We start from the raw sequence: 24382 nt of genomic DNA, 5'->3' as shown, positions 1-24382 counted from the left end.
AAATAAAAACACTCTTAGAACTTAATGTACGGTATTATTGACTTTTTCTCATGGCTCAATTGTTCAATTTGCTCTCATAATACATGTTTGAAACTAATTTTCTCTCTCTCTTCTCTGTAACTTTAAAATTCTTTTCAAGGCACGCCACTTATCATTTAGGCTCAAGGATGCTATCATTGTGACCTACTCTTCAATATAGTTATTTTGATATGTGGAAATAATATATTTTTTTGCTGTCATCTGAGAATATAACTGAAATTAAAAGAAATTTTTTAGTTTCTTTTATAGTTAGTTTTTGTGTTTGAAAAGTAACTTTTAAGTTTCTTTTCCTTTTTATTTATCAAAAAAAGTAAATGTGTCTTTAGTAATTGTAATTTGTTGTCGCTTTTAATTTTTTTGTTTTTTTTTTTAATAAAATGAAAAGCTTTCATTAATGGTTACTATCCTCTAAGCATAAGGATAATTAAACAGAGGGAACAATACTCTCTCTAATACTACAATCTAGTTGAGAACAAACTGCCCTTGCAATATGATGGGCAACCTTGTTAGCAGATCATTTTGCAAAGAAAATAGATACATTATTTAACTCTTGAAACAACTCTTTGTAATCGTTGATAATAAGCCCATAAGGAGACACCATACACACAGAGCTCCAGATTGCTTGAACCACTTTCTCACAATTAGATTCAACTATGACCAGTTGCCATTATTTTTGTTTGATCCCACTCGAGGCTTCTTTGACCCTAATGGTGTCTACAATTTCAGGTGACACTGGTTGATTAAACAAAAAATAATTATAAAAATACCAAAATATTTATTTTTTTTATTATAATTCAAAAGTAACTTCTAAATTTATTCACATGTAAATTACATTAGTGACTTGTATTAATACTATTCATTAAAAAAGTAACTACATAGCATACTAAAAGTTGCTTTTGATGATATAAGTTATATAATAACTTGTTATATTGTAATTCATTAGTTTTTTAAATAAGTTTCAATATAACGTATAAATATTGTAATAATAATTTGTCATATTATAACTCATTAGTTTCTAAAATAAGTTTCAAGATAACTGTTGACGCGGTTCTTCGCCAACAGGTAATTAAGAGAAGAAGAGAAAGGGACTAGTGCTGAAAGTAGAACCGTCACAAATGAAATCTTAGAGAATGAACTAGGTGACTCAAGACACGTTTTTAAGTGGTTCAAAGGTTAAAATCCTTCTACTCCACTAGTCAATATTATTAATATATTCTGGATTTTTGGTTACAAAGTGTGTATCTCTTCCGAGACTATTTTTTCCAACCCTTATCAACTCCCAGGGTCTCCATATTTATAGGAGAAGGCACCTGGAAGTTGGTAAGGAGGTCATCCCGTGACCTTCTTATTTGTCATATCAACTCTGTGACATTCATGATTAATTCCTAAACCTGACACATGAGTATGGTCAAATCGATAGATAATGAGATAATGGGCCGCACGGCCCAACCCAGCCGTGGGTGTCTGAATACGCACGTTCCTGCTGCGTGTCCGAGAAGTCGGGGAGATATCGGACACGTGATGTCAGATATAGGCACGTTTATCTTGCGTGTGTTGACTTTACAAAGGGTCAGAGATCTTAGGAGGAGCAGCTCGTGCCACGAGCTGCTTCCCTGACCCAACCTTCGGCCTCAAGGATTCCTTCCCCCAGTCTTGGGCAGCCTTGGCGAGTTCTTGAGGATACCTCGAGCTAAGGGGGTACGACCTGGAAAACAGGATCTCCGACCTGGGGAAGTTTACGGACTAACCTTGATTAGTCCAAGGCTCAACCTGCTAATCAGCCCGTGGGAAAACCAGGGCGTACATCTGCCCCCAAGCTCCTGCTCGTGGTATATGACGTCATATATAGAAGACCACAGTAGGGGCTTTTAGACTTCCCCACAACCCTTCACATTCCACTTTTTGTGCAGGCGTCTGATACGTGGAACGCCGTGGGTGGTGACGGTACGTTTTACGAGAATCGCATTTAATGGCCTAGTCTAAGCCCAGCCGTCGTTTCGTATTTCGAGTGGAAGGCCTCGGATCCCTCACTAGGGTCATCCAAGCGCCTTCTACACGTGATCCTTCACGTATATAAAAAGGGGGTGGCCACCCTACGCACAGGCCACCTCTTCATTCAAAATTTCCCAAATTTCTTTCCTTCTTCCCTCTCTAACTTTCAGAAAAAATGAAACCCTCGCCTTCGTTGCAGCCATTCTCATTGTTCAAGAAGCTTAGGCGCACGAGTTTCTCCGAAGCTTTGGAAGATATTTCACCGACGAAGCTCCTATCAACACAGCATTCTCTTCGACCTTCCAGCCATATACTGTAAGTTTCTTGACCCTGTTCATTTTGAAAACATGCTACTGTAGCTTAGGTAAAAAAAATTTACTGTAGCCGCATGCAAGGGTTTTCTGGGTTGCGTGGATAAGGAAGGTGACAGCCCTCTTTAGGCTAGGACATATTGGTTGTAGGAAATCGCCTTAGAGTCTGGGTTTCAGGATGCTTTTTCTGGGACATTTTCTGGGTAGGAGTTTTGGGAATTTTGGGTGCAAAACCGAGTAGCTTAGGGAACACGCCTCATGGGCGGTTTTGTAATTCCTGCCTACCGAAACTTTCCTCCCAAGGAAAATTTCACTCTGAACCTCCTGACACGCGAATTCCGAGTAATCTGGGATCTGTTGGAAGTATACGCGTGTGTTCACTGAACCGCGTGGTTCCACCTCCCACGAGCTGGGCTTTCCTCAGCTCGTGCAAATAATAATTATTCTTCCTCCCGCTTGGGTCGCCTTTTCTAAAATGTTTTCTTGTGTTCACTAGGCGACCAGATGGCTCCAAAAAAGAACCTCCCTCAGAAGAACATTGGAAGCTCGGCCTCTCGGCAGGAGAAGGGAAAGGCGGTGATGCCCAGCTCGCCGATCCCCCACTTTGGGCTGGCTGTGGAGAAACAAGTCGAGGTGGCCCCCAACGCATTCTTTGAGGCGGAGAGAATCGTCTCAAAGGTAACCAATCAGGTGAAGATCAACAAACTCTTCCTCACCCACAAGATCCCACTGGGGAAAACCTCAGTCATAGCCCGACCTGCTGCGGAGGGCGAGCGGAGCTGCACGCCGCTAGACGAATCGTTTGCGGCCTGGAGTGGTGAACACTTCAAGGCAGGGGCCTTCCTCCCCCTGGATCAGTACTTCGCTGATTTCCTGAACTACGTGGGGTTGGCCCCTTTTCAGCTCCCCCCCAACTCCTACCGTCTGCTGGCAGGGTTGAGGTACTTGTTCAAGAAGCAGAAGTGGGAGGTCCCTACTCTTGCTGATATTTTATATTTCTTTTGCCTCAAAGCCAGCCCGGATCAGCGGGGGTGAGGTGACGGGTTTTACTATTTAACCCGTTTTCCTAATACGACGGCGGTCATCGAGCTGCCAAGCCATCCAAATGACTTCAAGGACCAGTTCTTCATGTCAACTGGGTTCCGGAACTGTGAGCACCACTACTTCAACCGTCCTCGTAAGTGAACCCTGACCTTAGCTCGTCTTTTAAGTGTTGTTTAATTTTAGCTCCTCCCGTATTCCATTCTGATTCCAGCCCAATCTTGCAGCCATCTACGCGAGGACCGAGAAGTCTGCGACCCTCGGGGGTCAATATGAAACACTGGCGGGCTTGCCCCCCAGTGAAAAGGACTATCGCGTGCTCGTGACGGACGAGACGATGGTGTTCTGCAAACTGATTTTTCCAAATCAGACTCTGAACCTGAAGAGGCCTCGGGGGCTGCCCCCAGCTCGCGCAAACAGACCTATCACCGTGGAGGAGGTCGCGGAAGAGGAGGACGAAACGACTGAAGTTCCGCTCGTGAGGAATAGGAAGAGGAACTTGGAGGTCGCCCAAGGGATGGACGAGGAGAGGATCCAATCCGGAGCAGCCGCGGGTCCTTCCGGCCAAGATAACCCTTTCTTGCTTAGGAATGTAGATAGGGGCACTGCAGACCCCCGGCTGGTTAGGTTCAATCCTAGGCAGATCGTCCATCGCCACCGAAGGAACCCGAACCTGAACACACTTCTGCTCCATTGTGTTGACCGGCTCGTGCTGGATCACCAGGATAGTCGGCCTAGGGGTACCGTAGTAGTAGATAACACCCTAGCTTTTAGGTCGATCATTTTTTAGGAGTATGGGACCAATTTACGCACATGGCCATCACTCCAGAGAGGTATCTATGCTCCGGGGCTTAAGCAGTATGACTAGTCCCGAGTCAGAACCGGACCCCGAACTTGCGCCTATTCGGGAAATAATCGTCTTAGGTTCTTCCAGCTCGGGGGGTAGGGCTCCTCTAGTATTCGTATACTTTTTGCCTTTAACCTTTTGCTTTTATTTCTGCCTGATTGCTAACTTGTAATAACTTTGTTTTTTGTTTTCGCAGAAGAGATGTCTTAGCCCGAGGATAGTCTGCGGGACATAGACTTCGGGGGGAGTCCCCCGGCAGGGCCAAGATTGAAAAGGCTCTGAGGGTCCAAGATCACGGCTAGGGGCTCCACCAAATCCCCGGCAAAGGAGAAGGAAAAAACCCCACCATCACAGGTCGGGGGGGCAATTCTTCTTTCTGGCGGAGCAGGACACATGCCCCCGCCGACCAGGACGTGGGAATGGAGGTCGCGCCCCCGGCTGCAGTGGCCCCCGGCGTACGCATCACGGTTGACGCCCAGGATCTGGAGAAGATCCCAGAAGCCTTTCGGGGGACGGTGTGTGAGTCGGCGAGCTACGCCGTCAAACATTTCTACAAGTTCAAAGAGAAGGAGCTCCGGGCTATTGAGACACTGAGCCCGATCCACGTAATAGAGTCATCGATGGACATGACCCTAACGGTAAGCTGCCCCATTCTTTTAAGGCTTTATCCCTCACACACACCGCCTTATTTTTCCACTTAGCCGATTTATCTCCCGTTTCTCGCAGGGCATCGCTGCCGTACACCGAGGCATCGCCAGGACCAGAGCTCAGCTCGAGGAGATGAGGGCTGGTCGCCAGGCCGCCCTTCAGGAGGTTCACGTGGCGAAAGATGCACTGGCGACCTCGATGGCCGAGTTAGAGAGGACCCGCTCGAAGGTCAAAGAGCTTGAGACATCCCTTGCCACCTCGCGAACTGACCTTGAGGTAGCAAAGACCGAGGCCCAGGCCGCCCTTGAAGCTGAACGGGCCACCTCGGAACAGTCCATGCAGGAACTGTTCTATCGTTGCTGGGCCCACAACCCGGAGGCTGACCTCTCCTTCATGCCGTCGGGTCTCTGGGAGCGCTTGTTGGTGAAGTTCCAAGCCCGCTTTGACAAAGAGGTGCCGCCTTCGGAGACTGGGAAAGCCTCTGGTGCGGCGGAGCAGGATGAGACCGCGACCTCCAAGGGGCCGACCGACGGGGCTTAGGGCGTTTTTTCTTTTTTTCTCTTTATTTTGAAGTATTTTATGTAATCTTTAGCACGAGGTATTTTTTCCTCGAGACAATTTGCCTTGCACTTTTAACTTGGGTATTTCTTCATGCTTTCGGCTATAATACACATATTTTGTTGTTTAATAAACTTAGTTCGTGTTAACCGTTATTTATATCCCGAACCCTTTAAGAAGAACCACGATCAATAAATTTAAGTTAACTTCTAAGTTTTATGACCCGGTTAAAACCAGGAGCTTATTTTGAAAACTTAGTTCGTGTCAACTTTTTATCCATATCTCGTGCTCTTTAAGAAGAACCACGATCAATAAATTTAAGTTAACTTCTAAGTTTTATGACCCGGTTAAAACCAGGAGCTTATTTTGAAAACTTAGTTCGTGTCAACTTTTTATCCATATCTCGTGCTCTTTAAGAAGAACCACGATCAATAAATTTAAGTTAACTTCTAAGTTTTATGACCCGGTTAAAACCAGGAGCTTATTTTGAAAACTTAGTTCGTGTCAACTTTTTATCCATATCTCGTGCTCTTTAAGAAGAACCACGATCAATAAATTTAAGTTAACTTCTAAGTTTTATGACCCGGTTAAAACCAGGAGCTTATTTTGAAAACTTAGTTCGTGTCAACTTTTTATCCATATCTTGTGCTCTTTAAGAAGAACCACGATCAATAAATTTAAGTTAACTTCTAAGTTTTATGACCCGGTTAAAACCAGGAGCTTATTTTGAAAACTTAGTTCGTGTCAACTTTTTATCCATATCTCGTGCTCTTTAAGAAGAACCACGATCAATAAATTTAAGTAAACTTCTAAGTTTTATGACCCGGTTAAAACCAGGAGCTTATTTTGAAAACTTAGTTCGTGTCAACTTTTTATCCATATCTCGTGCTCTTTAAGAAGAACCACGATCAATAAATTTAAGTTAACTTCTAAGTTTTATGACCCGGTTAAAACCAGGAGCTTATTTTGAAAACTTAGTTCGTGTCAACTTTTTATCCATATCTTGTGCTCTTTAAGAAGAACCACGATCAATAAATTTAAGTTAACTTCTAAGTTTTATGACCCGGTTAAAACCAGGAGCTTATTTTGAAAACTTAGTTCGTGTCAACTTTTTATCCATATCTCGTGCTCTTTAAGAAGAACCACGATCAATAAATTTAAGTAAACTTCTAAGTTTTATGACCCGGTTAAAACCAGGAGCTTATTTTGAAAACTTAGTTCGTGTCAACTTTTTATCCATATCTCGTGCTCTTTAAGAAGAACCACGATCAATAAATTTAAGTTAACTTCTAAGTTTTATGACCCGGTTAAAACCAGGATAGGACTTAGTTCGTGTTAACCCTTATACATTGATAAGAATCAACACCTAAGTCGTTAAGGAGACCTGGTTATGTCCAGGTACCATATGCCCCCCAAGTAACTGGGAAAGGGTCTTTCGTGGTTACTTTAAGATTACACTTGCAAAAAAGAAAAACTTGATTCTTATTTATACATAAAAAGTGGCCTTCCAGGCCTTACAAGTGGATCATTGATAATATTTCTTCAAATGGATGGCGTTCCAAGTCCGTGGGATTGCCCCTCCATCAAGTCGAGCTAACTTATAAGTTCCTTCCTTGATGACTTCAATGACCTGGTATGGTCCTTCCCAGTTCGGTCCTAAGACTCCATCCTTGGGATCTTTTCCGGCCAGGAAGACTCTTCTTAGGACCAAGTCGCCAACACTAAAGGTACGTTTTTTGACTTTAGCGTTGAAGTAGCGAGCAATCTTTTGCTGGTAATGGGCGAGCTGGAGTTGCGAATCCTCTTGTCTTTCATCGATAAGGTCTAGGGAATGGCATAGGAGCTCGTGGTTCCTATCCTGGTCATAAGACTAGACCCTATGCGACAGAACTTTAATTTCCACGGGGAGGACTGCTTCACTCCCAAAGGTTAGGGAGAAAGGAGTGTGACCCGTAGGAGTTCGATGTGAGGTCCGGTATGCCCAAAGGACCTGGGGGAGCTGTTCTGGCCAGATCCCCTTTGCCTCATCTAGCCTCTTCTTGAGGCTCGCCTTTAGAGTTTTGTTGACAGCCTCGACTTGGCCGTTTGCCTGAGGATAGGCCACAGAGGAGAAGCTTTTCACAATCCCGTGCCTTTCACAAAACTCAGTGAACAGGTCGCTGTCGAACTGAGTGCCGTTGTCGGAGACAATCTTCTTCGGCAGGCCGAACCGACAGATGATGCTTTTAACCACAAAGTCGAGTACCTTCTTCGATGTTATTGTTGCCAACGGCTCTGCCTCGGCCCACTTAGTAAAGTAGTCGATGGCTACCACGGCGTAGCGGACCCCGCCCTTTCCGGTAGGCAGGGCGCCTACTAAATCTATCCCCCAAATGGCGAATGGCCAAGGGGCTGAGATCATTTTCAGTTTGACTGGAGGAGCTCGGGCAACCGTAGCGAAGCGCTGGCACTTGTCGCACTTTTTCACATATGAAATCGAGTCTTTGGACAGAGTTGGCCAGTAATAACCTTGCCTAAGAACCTTCAAGGCCAGGCTTTGCCCCCCAGCATGGTCTCCGCAGAATCCTTTGTGAATGTCTTGCAAGATGGCCTGTGTCTCATCTGGATGAACTCACCGGAGGAGAGGTAGGGAATGCCCACGTCGGTACAACACACCATCGACCAGCGTGTACCTCGGAGCTTGATACAAGACTCGCCGTGCATCGCTACGCTCTTCAGGCAGCTTACCTTCGACGAGATACTCAAGAATGGGGGTCATCCAGGTCGGCCTGGCATCAATCATCTCAACCTCTGCCCGATCTCCCTCTATACTTGGTTCTTTTAAGAATTCTATTGGCACTAACCCCAGGGTTTCTGTCTCTCCCGAGGTGGCGAGTTTGGCGAGAGCATCTGCGTTGGCGTTCTGTTCCCGAGGTATCTGTTCAATCGATCCTCGCTCAAATGTGGACAACTCTGTTTTTACCTTCGCCAAATAGGCGGCCATCTTGGGTCCCCGCGCCTGATATTCGCCCAGACCTGGTTTACCAAGAGCTGGGAGTCACTGAAGCACTGGACGGAGGTCGCCTTTAACTCCTGAGCTACCCTTAGCCCAGCTAACAAGGCTTCGTATTCTGCCTCATTGTTGGACGCCTTGAACCCGAACCTTAGCGCCGAGTGGAACCTATGTCCCTCGGGGGATATTAGGATGATTCCAGCCCCGGAGCCGCCCTCGTTAGATGAACCATCAACGAAGATCTTCCACGACGAATGCGGCGAGGCGACTTGACGTAGGCCTTCTGATGGATCCTCCTGGAATCCCGTGCACTCCGCCACGAAGTCAGCCAACGCCTGACTTTTTATGGCAGTTCGTGGAGTATAGAAAATCTCGAACTGATTGAGCTCGACCGCCCACTTTAACAAACGTCCCGATGCTTCAGGCTTTTGCAAAACCTGCCTTAGAGGCTGATCGGTCATGACGTGTACCGAGTGGGACTGGAAATACGGTCTGAGCTTTCGCGAGGCTGTGATTAGGCAAAACGCCAATTTTTCCATCAGTGGGTACCGTGACTCTGCTCCGAGGAGTCTCTTGCTGATGTAGTAGACTGGCTTTTGAACTTGGTCCTCTTCTCGTACTAGCACGGCGCTAGCTGCATCCTCCGTGACGGCCATGTAGAGGAAAAGAGGTTCTCCTGCCCTGGGCTTGGACAGCACGGGCAGTTCTGCCAGATGCGCCTTCAGATCGAGGAATGCACTTTCGCACTCTACTGTCCACTCAAATTTCTTGTTTCCCCGGAGTAGGTTGTAAAAGGGCAAACACTTGTCGGTCGATTTGGAAATGAACCGGTTGAGTGCTGCCACTCTTCCTGTGAGGCCTTGGACGTCTTTCCGCGACCTGGGGGAAGGAAGCTCGAGCAGTGACCTGATTTTGTCGGGGTTTGCCTCGATTCCTCGGGTATTGACTATGAACCCCAGGAATTTCCCTGATGCGACACCGAACGTGCATTTCTGAGGATTGAGCCTCATGCCGTACTCCCGTAGTATTTTAAAACATTCTTCCAGGTCGGAAACATGGTTGTCGGCAGTCTTTGACTTGACGAGCATGTCATCAACATAAACCTCCATGTTCTTTCCGATCTGGTCCGCGAACATTCTGTTTACTAGCCTCTGATAGGTAGCTCCGGCATTCTTCAGACCAAATGGCATGACCTTATAGCAATAGACATTCGTTGGGGTCATGAAGCTGGTATGCTCCTGGTTCGCCGGGTTCATCGCGATCTGATTGTAGCCTGAGTACGCGTCCATGAAGGTCATGAGCTTGTGCCCCGCCGTAGCATCCACCAGCTGATCGATCCTAGGCAATGGAAAGCAATCCTTGGGGCAGGCTTTATTCAGGTCGGAGAAATCAATGCAAGTCCGCCATTTCCCATTGGGCTTTGGAACTAGCACGGGGTTGGCGACCCAAATTGGAAATTTGGCTTCGCGGATAAAGCCACACTTTTTGAGCCGGGCCACCTCTTCTTCTAGAGCTTCGGCTCGGGTTGTTCCTAAACACCTCTGCTTTTGAGACTTGGCAGGAACACTTTTATCCAGATGGAGCGTATCATGATGACACTCGGACTAATCCCCACCATGTCCTCGTGGGACCATGCGAATACGTCTAAGCTATTCTTTAGAAACGTAATCAGCTCCGCCTTTCTCTTGTCGCAGAGGTTCTTCCCAAGCTTAACCTTCCGTGACAGATTTTGTTCATCGATGTTCACCTCCTCGAGCTCCTCAATAGCCTGGAGCTCGGATCTGTCCTCGCCTACTCGGGGGTCAATGTCATCGCTCAAGGCGATCTTTTCCTCTTCGGTATTCTGAGGTTTTTCAATCTCAGGAGCCGCCAAGGGTCCCTGAGATTCCTCCTCGCCCTGAATGGCCATTGCCAGCTGCCCGGGTTTAGACTTTCCCTTCATGGAAATGCTGTAGCATTCCCTGGCAGCGAGCTGATCGCCCTTGATGGTGCAGATCCTTGTTGAAGTGGGGAATTTCATGGTGAGGTGTCAAATGGGAGTGATGGCCTCGAAAGCTATGAGCGTAGGTCGGCCCAAAATGGCGTTGTAGGCAGCGGAGCAGTCAATGACCACGAACTCAAGTAACTTGGAGACTGTCCGAGACTCTTCTCCTAGGGTGATCACCAGCTCGATCGTCCCTATCGCTGCCGATCCTTCTCCCGAAAAACCATATAGCATCATGGAGGTCGCCTTTAGCTCTGCGACGGTTAGACCCATCTTTTCTAATGTGGATTGGAATAAAAGGTTCACCGAGTTTTCGTTGTCCACCAACACTCTCCTCACTTTCCGGTTGGCGAGCTGGACTGCTACGACCAAGGGATCATTATGGGGGAATTGGACGTGACTTGCGTCTTCCTCCGTAAAAGTAATCGGTTGCTTCTCTAACCGCTAATGTTTTGACCGACGCTGCTCCGGGATGAACTCCGCTCCGTTGTGGGCCTTTAACTCATTCACATACCTCTTCTGGGCGCCTCTGCTCGTGCCAGCCATGTGCGGTCCTCCAGAGATGGTGGATATCTCTCCCTCGATCACGGGAGGAGGGACGTCCTGATCTACCCGAGGCCCGGGCTGACTGGCTGGGACTTCTGGAGTTGGTCGACCCGCTGGGACCCTGTTTCGCAAATATTGCACCAAGGGGCCTGCTCGGATGAGAGTCTCGATTTCATCTTTTAGATGCCTGCAATCGTCGGTATTGTGGCCGACGTCGTTATGGAAACAGCAGAACTTTGAAGTATCTCTCTTTCCCTTGTGGTGTTTCAATGGCTCCGGCCTCTTCCAGGGGACCCGAGTAGAGTTGGCTAGGAAGATGCTTTCCCTGGACTGGGTGAGCTCGGTATATGCTGTGAACACGGGCTTGAATTTATCCACGGACTTATTCTTTTTTTGACCGTGCTGACTGTTTTCACCGTTTCCCTTTCTTTTGCCACCGCCGTGCTGGTTGTTCTACGCGTCGCCGGGGATCACCACCACGATCTCCGTCCCCGCTCCAGCGGGCTTCTCGGGAACCTGGCTGGTCCCCGCGGCTGAAGCTTCAGCTTCTTCTAAGTTTATCCACTCTTGGGCTCTGTTAAGGAATTCGTTAACCGAGCTAACTCCCTTTTTTTGAATATCTTTCCACAGGTCCCCCCCGACCAGGATTCCGTTTCTCATGGCCATGAGCTTAGAGCTATCGTCAGCGTCTCGGGCTCGAGCAGCGACACTCGCGAATCTGCTCAAGTAGGCTTTTAGCGTTTCACCGGGCTGCTGTCTCACGTTAGCTAGGGAATCAACTTGGACTCGGGCGGCCTGGGAGGCGCAGAATGCCCTTTTGAAGTCAGCTGAAAAAGTCTTCCAGGAGCTGATTGACTGTCTTTTACTTTGCTTGAACCACTGCCTGGCAGGTCCGATCAGTGTGGAAGGGAAGATCAAGCAACGCAGCTCCGGACCAATGTTATGAGCCATCATTAGGGTGTTGAACATCCCCAAATGATCCGACGGGTCCCCGTCCCTGTTGAACTTTGACAAGTGGGGCATACGGAAACCAGATGGGTATGCCGTCGCTGCTATATTGGGGGCGAAGAGTTCCATTTCGTCGCCCGAATCATACTCGTCTTTTTCTTTTTCTGTTAGGAGCTTCCTCATCAGTTCCTCCATCTGAGTTAGACGCTCAAGGGTTTGGTCCTGAGATCCTGGGTTATTCCGGGGCTGTTCCACAGCTCCGGACCCATTGTACATATTAGGTGGGTTGTTGCCCCTCCTATCTTGAGATAGGTTATTTGGGACATTCCCTCCGTTACGTACTTCGGATCGGACTCCCGCCGAGCGGGCCTGACTACCATCCCTAGCCCTGTCCTCTCTGTGAGAGTTGAGGCGATCTCGAAGGTCGCCTCCCTGGGTGGTCTGGTGGCTCTGTGCCGAACTCAGTCGCTGACGCAGGTCTCCTCCGGAGAGATCACTCCGGCGGCTGCCGGTCCAATGACTCCTGCCGGATAGGCTTGGAGTCCGCCTTTGGTGGTGAGGACCTGAGCTTTCTTCAGGCGCCCTGCTATGCCGGGAAGGTCCCGCTGATGGTGGGTCTCTCCTATTACTTCCGTAAACCGGGATGTCTCGGAAAGGCCGAGGAGACGAATATCTGATTGGAGAAGGAGGATGCCTGACTGGGGAAGCGATCCTAGTTCCGTCCGGACGGATCAAATTTGGCGGGGGCCTTTCGGCCCTGCCAGCTTGCTGGTCCCGCCCTGGGCGAGCTGGACGAGGCGCAGGACGGTCTTTTGGGACGGGCTGGCGCTACTGGCCCCCCCCGGATCTCCTTCGGGAGTTTCCTCGAGCTCTCCGGAGCGTTCTCGAGGAAGGTTAAGAACTAGGAGTTGACGTCCTGACCGAACGGCTGTATTGCTGTTGTCCGACCCCATGCATTTCCCTGAAGTTTGCCTCTTGATGGTGTGATAAAGGGGTGGAGTTGGCTGCATGAGGCCTACCCGACCGGCTATGCCTGGGCCGATTACCCCGGTGAGACTTAGGAGCCTCACCTTGCCTCTCTACAACGTTAACGTTGGTTGCGAGAGGGGGTAGTCGGGCCAGAATATCCTGGATTCGCCGACCAGCTGTTGCTAACTGGCTCCTCAGTTGAGCATTCTCCATCTCCACCGCAGTATAATAACACGGGTTTAGATTAGGTGGCCGGGGTGCTGAGCTACCAGTGTCGTCTTGGCCCGTCGGCTGCTTTCCTGGCCTCTGTTGGACTTCAGGAATTTGTTCATCAGGGATGGCAATATGGTGGGACTCCTGCCCATCCTGCTGCTCTATTTCGTTGCCATGCCTGGATCGAGTGGTCACCATAGTTGGATGTTTTTGGCAGCACTAATTGAACTTGCTCTCACTAAAAGCACCAAACTGTTGACGCAGTTCTTCGCCAACAGGTAATTAAGAGAAGAAGAGAAAGGGACTAGTGCTGAAAGTAGAACCGTCACAGATGAAATCTTAGAGAATGAACTAGGTGACTCAAGACACGCTTTTAAGTGGTTCAAAGGTTAAAATCCTTCTACTCCACTAGTCAATATTATTGATTTATTCTGGATTTTTGGTTACAAAGTGTGTATCTCTTCCGAGACTATTTTTTCCAACCCTTATCAACTCCCAGGGTCTCCATATTTATAGGAGAAGGCACCTGGAAGTTGGTAAGGAGGTCATCCCGTGACCTTCTTATTTGTCATATCAACTATGTGACATTCATGATTAATTCCTAAACCTGACACATGAGTATGGTCAAATCGATAGATAAGGAGATAATGGGCCGCACGGCCCAACCCAGCCGTGGGTGTCTGAATACGCATGTTCCTGCTGCGTGTCCGAGAAGTCAGGGAGATATCGGACACGTGATGTCAGATATAGGCACGTTTATCTTGCGTGTGTTGACTTTACAAAGGGTCAGAGATCTTAAGAGGAGTAGCTCGTGCCACGAGCTGCTTCCCTGACCCAACCTTCGGCCTCAAGGATTCCTTCCCCCAGTCTTGGGCAGCCTTGGCGAGTTCTTGAGGATACCTCGAGCTAAGGGGGTACGACCTGGAAAACAGGATCTCTGACCTGGGGAAGTTTACGGACTAACCTTGATTAGTCTGAGGCTCGACCTGCTAATCAGCCCGTGGGAAAACCAGGGCGTACAGTAACGTATAAGTATTGTAAATAATAAGACGCTATAATATAACTTAAAAATGAATAATTAGTATTTTAAGATTAAAAAAAATCACAAATAAGAAGTAACCTGAATATATATGAAATATTTTCCTCTAAAAATGAACTTTTTTATACAAAAGTAACAAATTGGTATCTTATTAGTATTGAGAAAGAAAAAATATGAGATTTTGTGAAATTTTCCAATTCATGCATATTATTTTTGAAATCCAGTATTTTTTAATGACATGACAAGAAATTTTTGTAAATAAAAAGTTTTATGTAATTTTTGTAATTATTTTATGTTATATGTATAATTGAAAAAAAAATCTCAAATTCCATTACCTAAAATGCATAAACACAAGTCATGGAAGCCAAAACAAATAATTTCTCAAAATTTGCTCGGGAGATATTCAACAAAAACAACTGCCATCTTTAGGAAAAATATTTGCTCCTAATCAAGTTATTTAAACGAAAAATACATAATAGAGATAGTTTTGACCAAATTACTCTTACTCATATCATAATTGGAAATCTCTTGTTGCTTTGTGTTTTCAATACCATAGTTGTACTTTTTCTCTCCAAATTATTGTACCATAGATTAGTAATATGTAGTTCTAACTTTGAACTAATAAATGCAAGTGATGCATGTAAAAATATAAGAATGTTATTTTAAATTTATTTTATTTAATTTTTGAATGAAGGATTCAAGGAAGGGACAAGTGCTTGCTGTGGAATTGGGAATTTATAAGAAGGGATAACTTGAAAAATACTCAGTTTTAGGATTAGTTAACTAAAAATAGCTACTAATAATATTTAGTCGAATATTACCCACTTTTTTAAGCACATTTCCCATGTTACCCTTAAAACACTACTAGAAGTCCAATGTAAAAATCTCAATATTTGTCTCTGTCGTGTCATTTACTTCTCTCTTTAAATAATATTTCACTGTGAGTTCCACTAGACTACTGCATAATGGGTAGAGTCATTAATAGTTTGGGTATTAATCAAAGAGTTTTAAAAAGTGGGTAAAAATTAAAGATGTTAACTTAAATTAAGTACTAGGTGTAGTTTTGTGTATAGTTGTGGAGGAAAAATAACTGTGAAGGAGTACCAACTGTCTCAGAATCCCAATAAACATGTGTTTTGGGACTCTTACCATCTCACTGAAATGGCTTACAAACAATTTGCTGATGAAATGTGGACAGGCCTTATACTATGAAGTGAAGGATCTCTTTCAGGCCCACTAAACAATATGTCCTCTACTAACTGTTATTATTCTAGGTTTAGTTTACAATAATATCAAAAGTATAAATTAAGACTCAGCTACGTTTGTCCCAACGAAAGAAAAGGAAAAATAAACATTATTGCGTATAGTAATGAATAAGGGAGATTACAATATAATAAGGATTACTATAATAATAACGTCTATAATAATTAGTAATTACACTAATTTATACATATCATCCCACTTTTTTGTTTTAATTAAAAAGATTCCTTTTTAATATTTATTATGTTTAATATTATTTTAAAGGAAATTAGGGATTTTTTTAGTAATTGAATAGATTGGGATATTTTAATAAACTGAGTAATTAATGTGTATTTTTACCATTCACGCTAATAATTCATTAACTTTCCTTTTAAGTTAATGTTAATATTAATATAAATTCAAATTCAAAATTCAAATGTTATAAAATATCATTATTATAATAATATATAATCTAATAATATATAATACAAAATTATATATTTAATAATTATATTAATATAAATTCAAATATTATAATATATAATATATAATGATATTTAAAATATATATTAATATAAATTTAAATATTATTATATAATAATAATACATAATCTTAATTTTTATTAAAAAAGTTATAATTTATGTTTTAAAATGTTATTATATATTATATATATTTTAAAAATCATAAAAATTATTTTGGTTTAATTTTTCTTTTAATATGTTTATGTTATTATTTTATAGTAATATTGCTTATTTATTTGAATTTTATATAATAATGATATAAATCTACTAAAAATAATTAATAAACTCTATAAATATAACTAAGAGCAGTTTCAATGGCTGCTTTAAAGTAGTCCAAATGTAAATTTTTTTAGCTAAATGACTTAATATCTACTTCATCAGCTCCTTTAAATATATATGTATAATAGCTTAGCACTAAACCCAATAAATTATATTCTAAATGTAGCTAAGCTTAAATTAACTATGTAAACATTTTTTAATATTTTTTTGTCCTTTTTTTCTTTTCTCTCTCCCCATTAGCAAATTTTTTATTATTCTTTTTTCTTTTTTAATATGTTTTTTTTATTTTAACTATTAAATAATATTTATAAATATAATATTTAAATGATGTAAAAGAAAATATAGAGTGGCTGATGTATGGTGTAATGTAAAAATGTGAGGTAAAATAGAAAAAGTGGGGTTTTAATAAAGTATTTTCATAAATAGAGTAAAGTAACCATTGAGAGTGCTCTAAGTGCATTGTATGTGGCTTCTATCTAGTCTTTAATATATATATATATATATTCAGGTATAAACAGATCCACCTCTTAGAGCACTTCCAATGGGTGTTCTACTCTATCTTTTAAAATACCTCCTCAAAATACACATTTTACTATTTTACCTTTAAGTTTTACATTAACCATACATTAGTTTCTCTATATATTTATCTACATCATTAAAATATTATATCTTTAAACATATTTTATTACTTAAAGTAAAATAAAATAATTGAAAAAGAAAAAAGAAATAATAAATATATACTAAATGGTGAGAAAAAGCTTATACAGAAAAATAACAATATTAAAATATTATATAAAGGATATGTAAATATTATGTAAATGTAGATATGGATTAATTGGAGTTTGTGCATAACTATTATAAATATATGTATAAAGAAGCTGATGAAATATGTTTTTACGAGTTTTAACTAAATATTATAAAGAAAGTGTATTACAAAATATATCACCAAAACATATATTTTTATAATTTACCTCAAATTTTTATATTATACCATACATATGCTTCTCTATTTTTTCTCAACATTATTTATATATTATATTTTTAAAAATATTTTATTCATTTTAAGAAATAAAATAATTAAATATAATAGTATTACACTTATATATATATATGTTACACCCTCACTTATTTTAGTTAAAATCATATTTGAGGTGTTACGTTTTAAAACTATATCATAATTTATTACTGCGGAAGTCTGGACATTTTTTTTTAAACTTGAAAACTTATTTCACATTATTTACATTAAACATAAAGTGTGTCTCAGACATATTATACATAAGTATTAAATAACCCAATTTATTTTCAAAACATAACTTCACACTTTATTACAAACATTTCATTGATAACTGAAATAACTCACAAAAGGTCGATATGTTCATATATACAAATCAGGGTCAGGACCATGCTTCAGTTCTCCTCATGTCATTCACACATTTCTTTCTCTACCTGCAACATAAGACAACTGTGAGCCTAAAGCTCAGTGAGCAAAGTAATGCATGCAATGCTAATGATTACCCAATATCAATGGACATACACAATTTCTTTTTAAATTTTGGGCCCCTTAATATTGTGCACACTGTTTGAATTGGTCAATGCCTGCAGGGCTTGTTACACATATAATATAAAATCTCATGGGTTCTCCTCCGGCAAGCCATCACCACAGTAGGGCACATTAAAAACCTTATTCTATCGTTGCCCCGTCGGGCTCAAGAGTTAAGGCGGCCACATACTGTGGTGTCAATACATATAGCAATAACTCATATGGAGGAGAAATAAAAACGGAAATATGGCAAACAATATAATTGGTTCACTAAAACCTAGCCCAAATTATTGGGCAGCCACTATAAGCCTACTATAGGCATCCGTTTACACTTATTAGCACTTTCATTTGTCTTTTCAAAACAGTGGCACTGAACTTAAACTTCTTATTACAAATTTCTTTTATGTTGCACAAAACTTGCAAATGCATCATATGATTAATCATCATAATATCATGCATGGTCTTAGATCATATAATAATTTACCATATCACTATTATGTAATGCATACAAATTTATGATGAAGTGTCAATGTATGTTAATACCACTTACTCACAAAATATTCATATAATGTATACTTTCACATAACATGTAATTCTTGTGTTGCAGTTGAGTACTTTACTTACCTTCTGTCCAAAATATAATTCACCGTGTAACAAGTGGTGTCTTAGGTATTGATGTGCTTATCCTGACAATAGCATGGATTTCTCATCATAATGATGGCAGTAATACATTGAACTCTCATTTAAAAAAATACCCATAAAACATCATATCAAATTTCATACCCAAAACATGCCTAAAATGTCTTAAACCACCTAGATCGAGCATTAGATTTATCTTAGACATTTGGAGAAATTTTGACAGAGTTTCCCCTTAATTTTAGCTATTCTCAAATATCAAAATCAACCAATAATCAACATCAAATAACCTGCCATAACCATATATATCTCAAATACCAACATAATTCATCATAAAGTTATCATATACCGATTTTGATAAAATTCTAATTTCCTAGATCATCACCTAAATTAAATGAGTCTCCACATATATTCAAACATTTATAAACATATATACTCTATTATAAACTCAATCAAATAACCAAAAATCATCTTGTACTCCAAGAACCCCAAAAACCTCATAAAACACAAAATTTCACTTACCGAGCAACTTTTCGGCGAAAACAATCTCTTCAAGCTTTTCTAAACCTCAAACCACTTGGAAACCCCAAGAAATATCTTAAAAAGGATAAAACAACATATATAAGCTTTCAGAAAAATTCAAAAACATGGTTTAACTTCCAAGTACAAGAACTTACCATAAAAATGTTAGAACTAAGCTTAATCTACTTCTTTGGCTTTGCTTTCACTTGGATCTCCTTAGAATTTCTTCAAACCAGCCAAGAAATGGTTTTTGGTTTTCTTTTCTCTCTGTTTTTCAGAGTAATGGTCGTGCAAAGTGATAAGGTTCATGAAAATTCCTTATTTTCAATGATTTAGCCTTATTGTATCAAAATTTGACACCTTTCATCTCATCATTTCACCTTTTGACTTATGAAAACCTTATCACTTCAATAATTTCGACTTAATCATCTGCTAGGCCTATTATCCTTATGTGTAAAACACTCACACCAAACCTTAGGTCCATATGACTTCATACCCAATAGTTATGCTTACCCGATCGAGCGTAGCGCACTTATGCTAAGCCCGTTTTGACTTTGCATCAATACCACTAATTATGTATACCTCCCATCAAGAATTGATCTAATGGTTCTAAAACCATTTTTACATCATCAATGAGACCTTAATCATACCTCGATTACATTTGGTAAATCCATAAATACTCAATTTTACACCGAAATACTAGTAATCGACATTGTACTATTTTTCACTACTTAACCTATTTTGCCTTCTATATCTCACTTTCATCACTTAATTCCATGCCTTGTCCATATTTTTCATACTTTCTTATATCTTGAGCACATCAAACACTCATAAAAGACAACTCAAATGCCACAAGGTTAATAATATTGAGCATACATATAGACATCACATACACAACTTTTATACTTCTACATGAAAACACTTATAAGAATATGCATATGCTCAAATTATACATATTGTATGATATGTAATGCAATGCAATCATGTGATTATTGGCTATATTATATCAAAATAATGTGGGTGCTACAATATACAAAAATTTATAAATAAAAAATAAAATATTTATAATTTGATGAATAGTATTTTACTACATATAGAGAAGTACTATTTATTTAGGTAAAAAAATATATCTTTACATCGTATTTGGAAGACTACTTAAACAATTTTTATCTATATCATAAATAATAACACATTTTAGCTCATCCATTGAAAGTGCCCTTATAAACTAAGTAACTAATCTACATACTAACAATATTTAGTTACAAGGATGAACTAACAAACCAAACGGACAGATGATGTAACAAACTCTTTAACAGAAAGCTCAGACTCAAAGGGTCTTGTAGTCTCAAGGGACAATCTGAATCAAATTATGATTCAGTAGAAGTTACTTTTACAATGCCGATAAAATTTCATATTGCCGATTCTAAGGACGTTAGTATTGTCTAAAAGTCATATGTCTCCACGGATTAAAGAATATGACACAAATTATGTATGCTTATCAAGAGAGATCCTCTGTAAATCTAATCAATTTCTCTGTCACCTCATTTTATTTGTCTGTTTGTGTACTGCAGGTGGCTCTCTTGAGTACACGTTAACGCTTCAATTTCTTTTATTTATTAACAAATGTTGACCCATAGACCGTTTTAATATTTTTCATAGGGAAATATTGAATGGTGATTTTTTTAATTATTATTTTTGATTGGGAATATATATGAGATGACTTTTGGTGAATGTTGACAATGTTTGTGTATTATTTATTGACGTGCTAGCTAGATGTTGAGAGGAAAATGAAGAATCACATGAACAGAGCTTAATTATGTATGTGATCATGCTAATATGATTATATTAATTTATACATACTGGTGAACTTGGATTATTAGGCACTCAGTGTAGTCTATACTTTTTGTTTTTTTAATCTTAAGTCAACCTCCAAAAGTTGGAAAGTTCATATGCTTTAGAAACATTGAATAGTTTTCGTATCCGAGCATTTTATTGCCTTTTATTAAACAATTTATTATTTTTTATAAAAATATATATTTTATTAGTTTTTTTTTTTTTGGACTCTATATAATGCTCCCAAAACGAAGATAAAATCTAAATTAGTTGAAAGAAGTCCTCATGGCGAAATCAAGCTTTGTCATTACTGTTCTAGTTATGTTTTACTGTATATGCAGCTTAGTAATTCCAACAAAATGTTACCGTCATTATCCCCAACCATCAAAAGATGTAATTGCCAGCTTGTTTGTCTTCGGCGATTCACTATTTGATGCTGGAAATAATAACTATATCAACACTTCAGGTCAGGCCAATTATTATCCATACGGTGAAACCTTCTTTAAGTACCCATCTGGTAGATTTTGTGATGGCCGAATTATTCCCGATTTTATTGGTAAGATAAAAGTATAGTTTATTTCAGTTTATGAATATATATTTTTGAGTTATATAAATTTCAAATTATAATTAACTAATAATTGTTAACATATATTTGTATTGTATGCAGCTGAGTATGCTAAGCTGCCGTTCATTCCCCCTTATTTGTACCCAGGAAATCATAACTTTAAATATGGGGTGAACTTTGCATCCGCGGGATCTGGTGCTCTAACTGGAACTAGACAAGGAATTGTACGTGTATATGAGACTTTTTTTTTTGTAAAAATATAATATATATGTTTTGACAAATATAACATAGCAAACATTATTTTTTTTTTAGAGATGTTTAATTAATTAGCTTAACACTTCTTATAGTGATTAAGATCATTGGTCTACGTGTGTAAGTAATTTCATCTTATTAATTAGTATATTTTATATAATCACAGGGAGAATTTGATAATGCTACAGATAATCAACAAGGGTATTGTAATGCTTGTTTCAGGCAATAGATCTCAAAACTCAACTTGATTATTTCAAGAACGTTAGCAATCAGCTGAAGCAACAAATGGGGTACGCAGATGCCAAGATTCTGCTTTCAAGAGCAGTTTACATCTTCAGTGTCGGGAGCAACGATTACTCATTCCCTTTCGATACTAACACCACCATCCTTGACTCCTACACCACCGAACAGTATGTGGGAATGGTTATAGGCAACATAACTAAAGTTATTCAGGTACTTTCAAAACCTTCTTATATGTATATGTGTGCTTTCAAATATTATTATAATTTTCTTTTTCATTCATTATATTCGAAATTATGTGAGTTTGTCAGGAAATTTACAAAATTGGAGGAAGGAAATTTGGGTTTCTAAGCTTGGGTCGTCTAGGGTGTTCACCATCCGGTAGAGTGCTTGAAGGGGGGCATAGTGGCGCCTGCTTTGAAAAACTCACACCCTTTGTGAAATTACACAACAGACAACTCTCCATGCTACTAAAAGAGTTATACACAAAGCTCAAAGGGTTCAAATACTCACTTGTTGACTTTTACTCATTTGCAGAAGAAAGGATAAATCACCCCTCAAAATATGGTATATATATGCATTGAGTTTTTTTTTTCTTAAATAGCTAATTTCTTCCATGCTTATATATACATATCTAACTTTGTTGTTCTCTTGTGCAATACTAAATTAAGGCTTTAAAGAAGGGAAGGTGGCATGTTGTGGAAGTGGTCCGTACAGAGGACATGCGAGCTGTGGAGGTAGGAGAGGAGAAAAAGAGTATGAGCTATGTGAAAATGTCACAGACTATGTCTTCTTTGACTTCGCTCATCCTACAGAAAAGGTCAACGGGCAATTTGCCACAGAAGCATGGAGTGGAAAGCCTGGTTTCTCAGGGACTTACAATCTCAAAGCATTATTTAAATCCAAGTAAAATGCATGAAGACCTTCTATTACTTTCAATATGTGTCGTTTAGTCGTGTTTTTATGTATTCTGTAAAAAAAATTCTTTATGTATTGCTAAAGACCTTGAAATGTTACTTTTACCTATCCGTCCTTCTCATATTCAATCATGTTCATGTTATGTTCTAAGTTTTGGTGACATGAAACAGTTAAAATATTCCTGTGGAGCTCAATCAATACGAACTCATTTTCATAAATATTGAGTACATGTCTAGAGGGAATCTGGTCAAACCAACTAAGTCAAACGAACTAGTTATTATACTATATATATATATTCATTCTTTATTTGAAAATTAATAAATTTCTGCCATATACATAAGCTGCTAGCGAGGCCCAAAAGGCTGGCCCGATTGAGTTGGACCCTATTGCAATACAAGAGCATATGGGAAGCTTGGAGTGGGACTCGGGTCGACCTACTGAAGAAGCCCAAAGGGCACCTGCAACATTCCAACAGAAGAGAACGACACTAGCAGTAAAAGAGGAGAAGAAATGGCGCGTAGCAAGAGAGAGCGCGTGTGTCTTGCTGGATGAGAGATTACCTGATGAGGCTGGGACGTTGAGGGGTTGTGATTTTGTAACCAAATTCAGTTAGCAATTGTTTGTTAGCTATTGAATTGGTTACTATTTGGCCCAATACCAAGTGAGGTCTGATTTCATTATTGATTAGTGATATTGTATAATTGTTTTTAAATTTAAATAAGTAAAATTTGATATTTAATTGCATCAATAATAATACGTCACCTGTATATAATTTTCTTAACAATTCTCATAAGTAATAGTTGTAATTAAGTGGAATGAGAATTGCAATTTGCATTGGGAGACTAGCTCTATCTCGAGGAGAGCCTTTTTCTAATTTAAGTATAAAATATAGATTAATATGTTGAAAGAAAAAAAAGATGAGAGTACGTACTAAGAAAAAAAAAATTACATTACTCCATTTCGCACAATATATAAAAATAAAATTTTCACTACATTTTCTTATTGTAAATTCCCGGTTTTGAGGGATTTGTTTCTATTTTTAGTTTATTGGCATTTTTGGTTTTAGTCAAAATTATTATTGTATTTATTGATTAAATCCTGTTTATTGTGTAATATTCTCTGCTGTAAATGTCTCTTTCCGTATATAGAATAAATCTGGAATTATCTTGGAAATATTCTTGTCATTTATTCTTTTTGTCTCGGTTAGGAAAGTCTGGGTATCTTTTGTTCCAGCAGAATCCGGTTCTGTCGAAACAGGTGGATATTTACCTTATTTAGAATTATCTTGTGCATCAAGTAATCAATGGTGAATATTCTTTATTTATGCTTTTGTTTCTCTATAAAAGCTTCTGACCTAGACGATTAGGTTATCACTTCAGAGATTGATTTCATATTTTGTTGAAGTGCCGTTTTTCATGAGCAAAGAGCTTTTGTTCTAGAGCTCTTTGTGTTTTGTTTTCTGTTTTTCTTGCATATGTTTTGTTAACTGTTTTGCAGGTAAAACTCTCAAGGACACCTTGTTTAAGAGCTTCGGGAGAAGCTTGTAGTGTGAGTCACTCTTCGGGATGATTAGTGCACGGACCAGAAGTTGAAGGGAGTTCAAGTTTCTGAGTCATTTGGAAGTGTTATTAGAAAGTGTCAAATTGCTGGGATTGCGACAATTTAAAGAGGGAGTCTTTAAGATTGTATAGGTCAATTGGTGATTGTAA

General features: G+C 40.2%; 1 protein-coding gene and 1 long non-coding RNA gene across 2 annotated transcripts; one reads left to right on the top strand and one right to left on the bottom strand.

The window, feature by feature from the left end:
- Positions 1 to 17387: 17387 nt before the first annotated feature.
- LOC133793496 (uncharacterized) lies at positions 17388 to 19681 on the bottom strand. Its single transcript, XR_009874854.1, has 4 exons — positions 19021 to 19681; positions 18866 to 18940; positions 18332 to 18393; positions 17388 to 17613 (listed from the first exon to the last, which is right to left on the bottom strand). It is a non-coding gene; the product is annotated as an uncharacterized LOC133793496 (long non-coding RNA).
- Positions 19682 to 20986: 1305 nt separating this feature from the next.
- On the top strand, positions 20987 to 22890 carry LOC133793495 (GDSL esterase/lipase 1-like). The gene is made up of 5 exons (XM_062230832.1): positions 20987 to 21254; positions 21366 to 21487; positions 21738 to 21968; positions 22067 to 22322; positions 22427 to 22890. The coding sequence occupies exons 1-5, from the start codon at positions 21020 to 21022 to the stop codon at positions 22663 to 22665; spliced, it is 1083 nt and encodes a 360-aa protein (XP_062086816.1). The 5' UTR covers positions 20987 to 21019; the 3' UTR covers positions 22666 to 22890.
- The last annotated feature ends 1492 nt before the right edge of the window (positions 22891 to 24382 follow it).

This window comes from Humulus lupulus, chromosome 8, assembly GCF_963169125.1.
Source record: "Humulus lupulus chromosome 8, drHumLupu1.1, whole genome shotgun sequence".
Lineage (NCBI taxonomy): Eukaryota > Viridiplantae > Streptophyta > Magnoliopsida > Rosales > Cannabaceae > Humulus > Humulus lupulus.
The sequence above is the reverse complement of the archived record's forward strand: the minus strand, read 5'-3'. Positions and strand labels throughout refer to the sequence as shown.

Coding starts and splice junctions, on each gene's coding strand:
- LOC133793495 (XM_062230832.1), top strand. CDS start 21,020: ATGTTTTACTGTATATGCAGCTTAGTAATTCCAACAAAATGTTACCGT. Junction 21,255..21,365: donor AATTATTCCCGATTTTATTG/GTAAGATAAAAG, acceptor TATTGTATGCAG/CTGAGTATGCTAAGCTGCCG. Junction 21,488..21,737: donor CTGGAACTAGACAAGGAATT/GTACGTGTATAT, acceptor TGCTTGTTTCAG/GCAATAGATCTCAAAACTCA.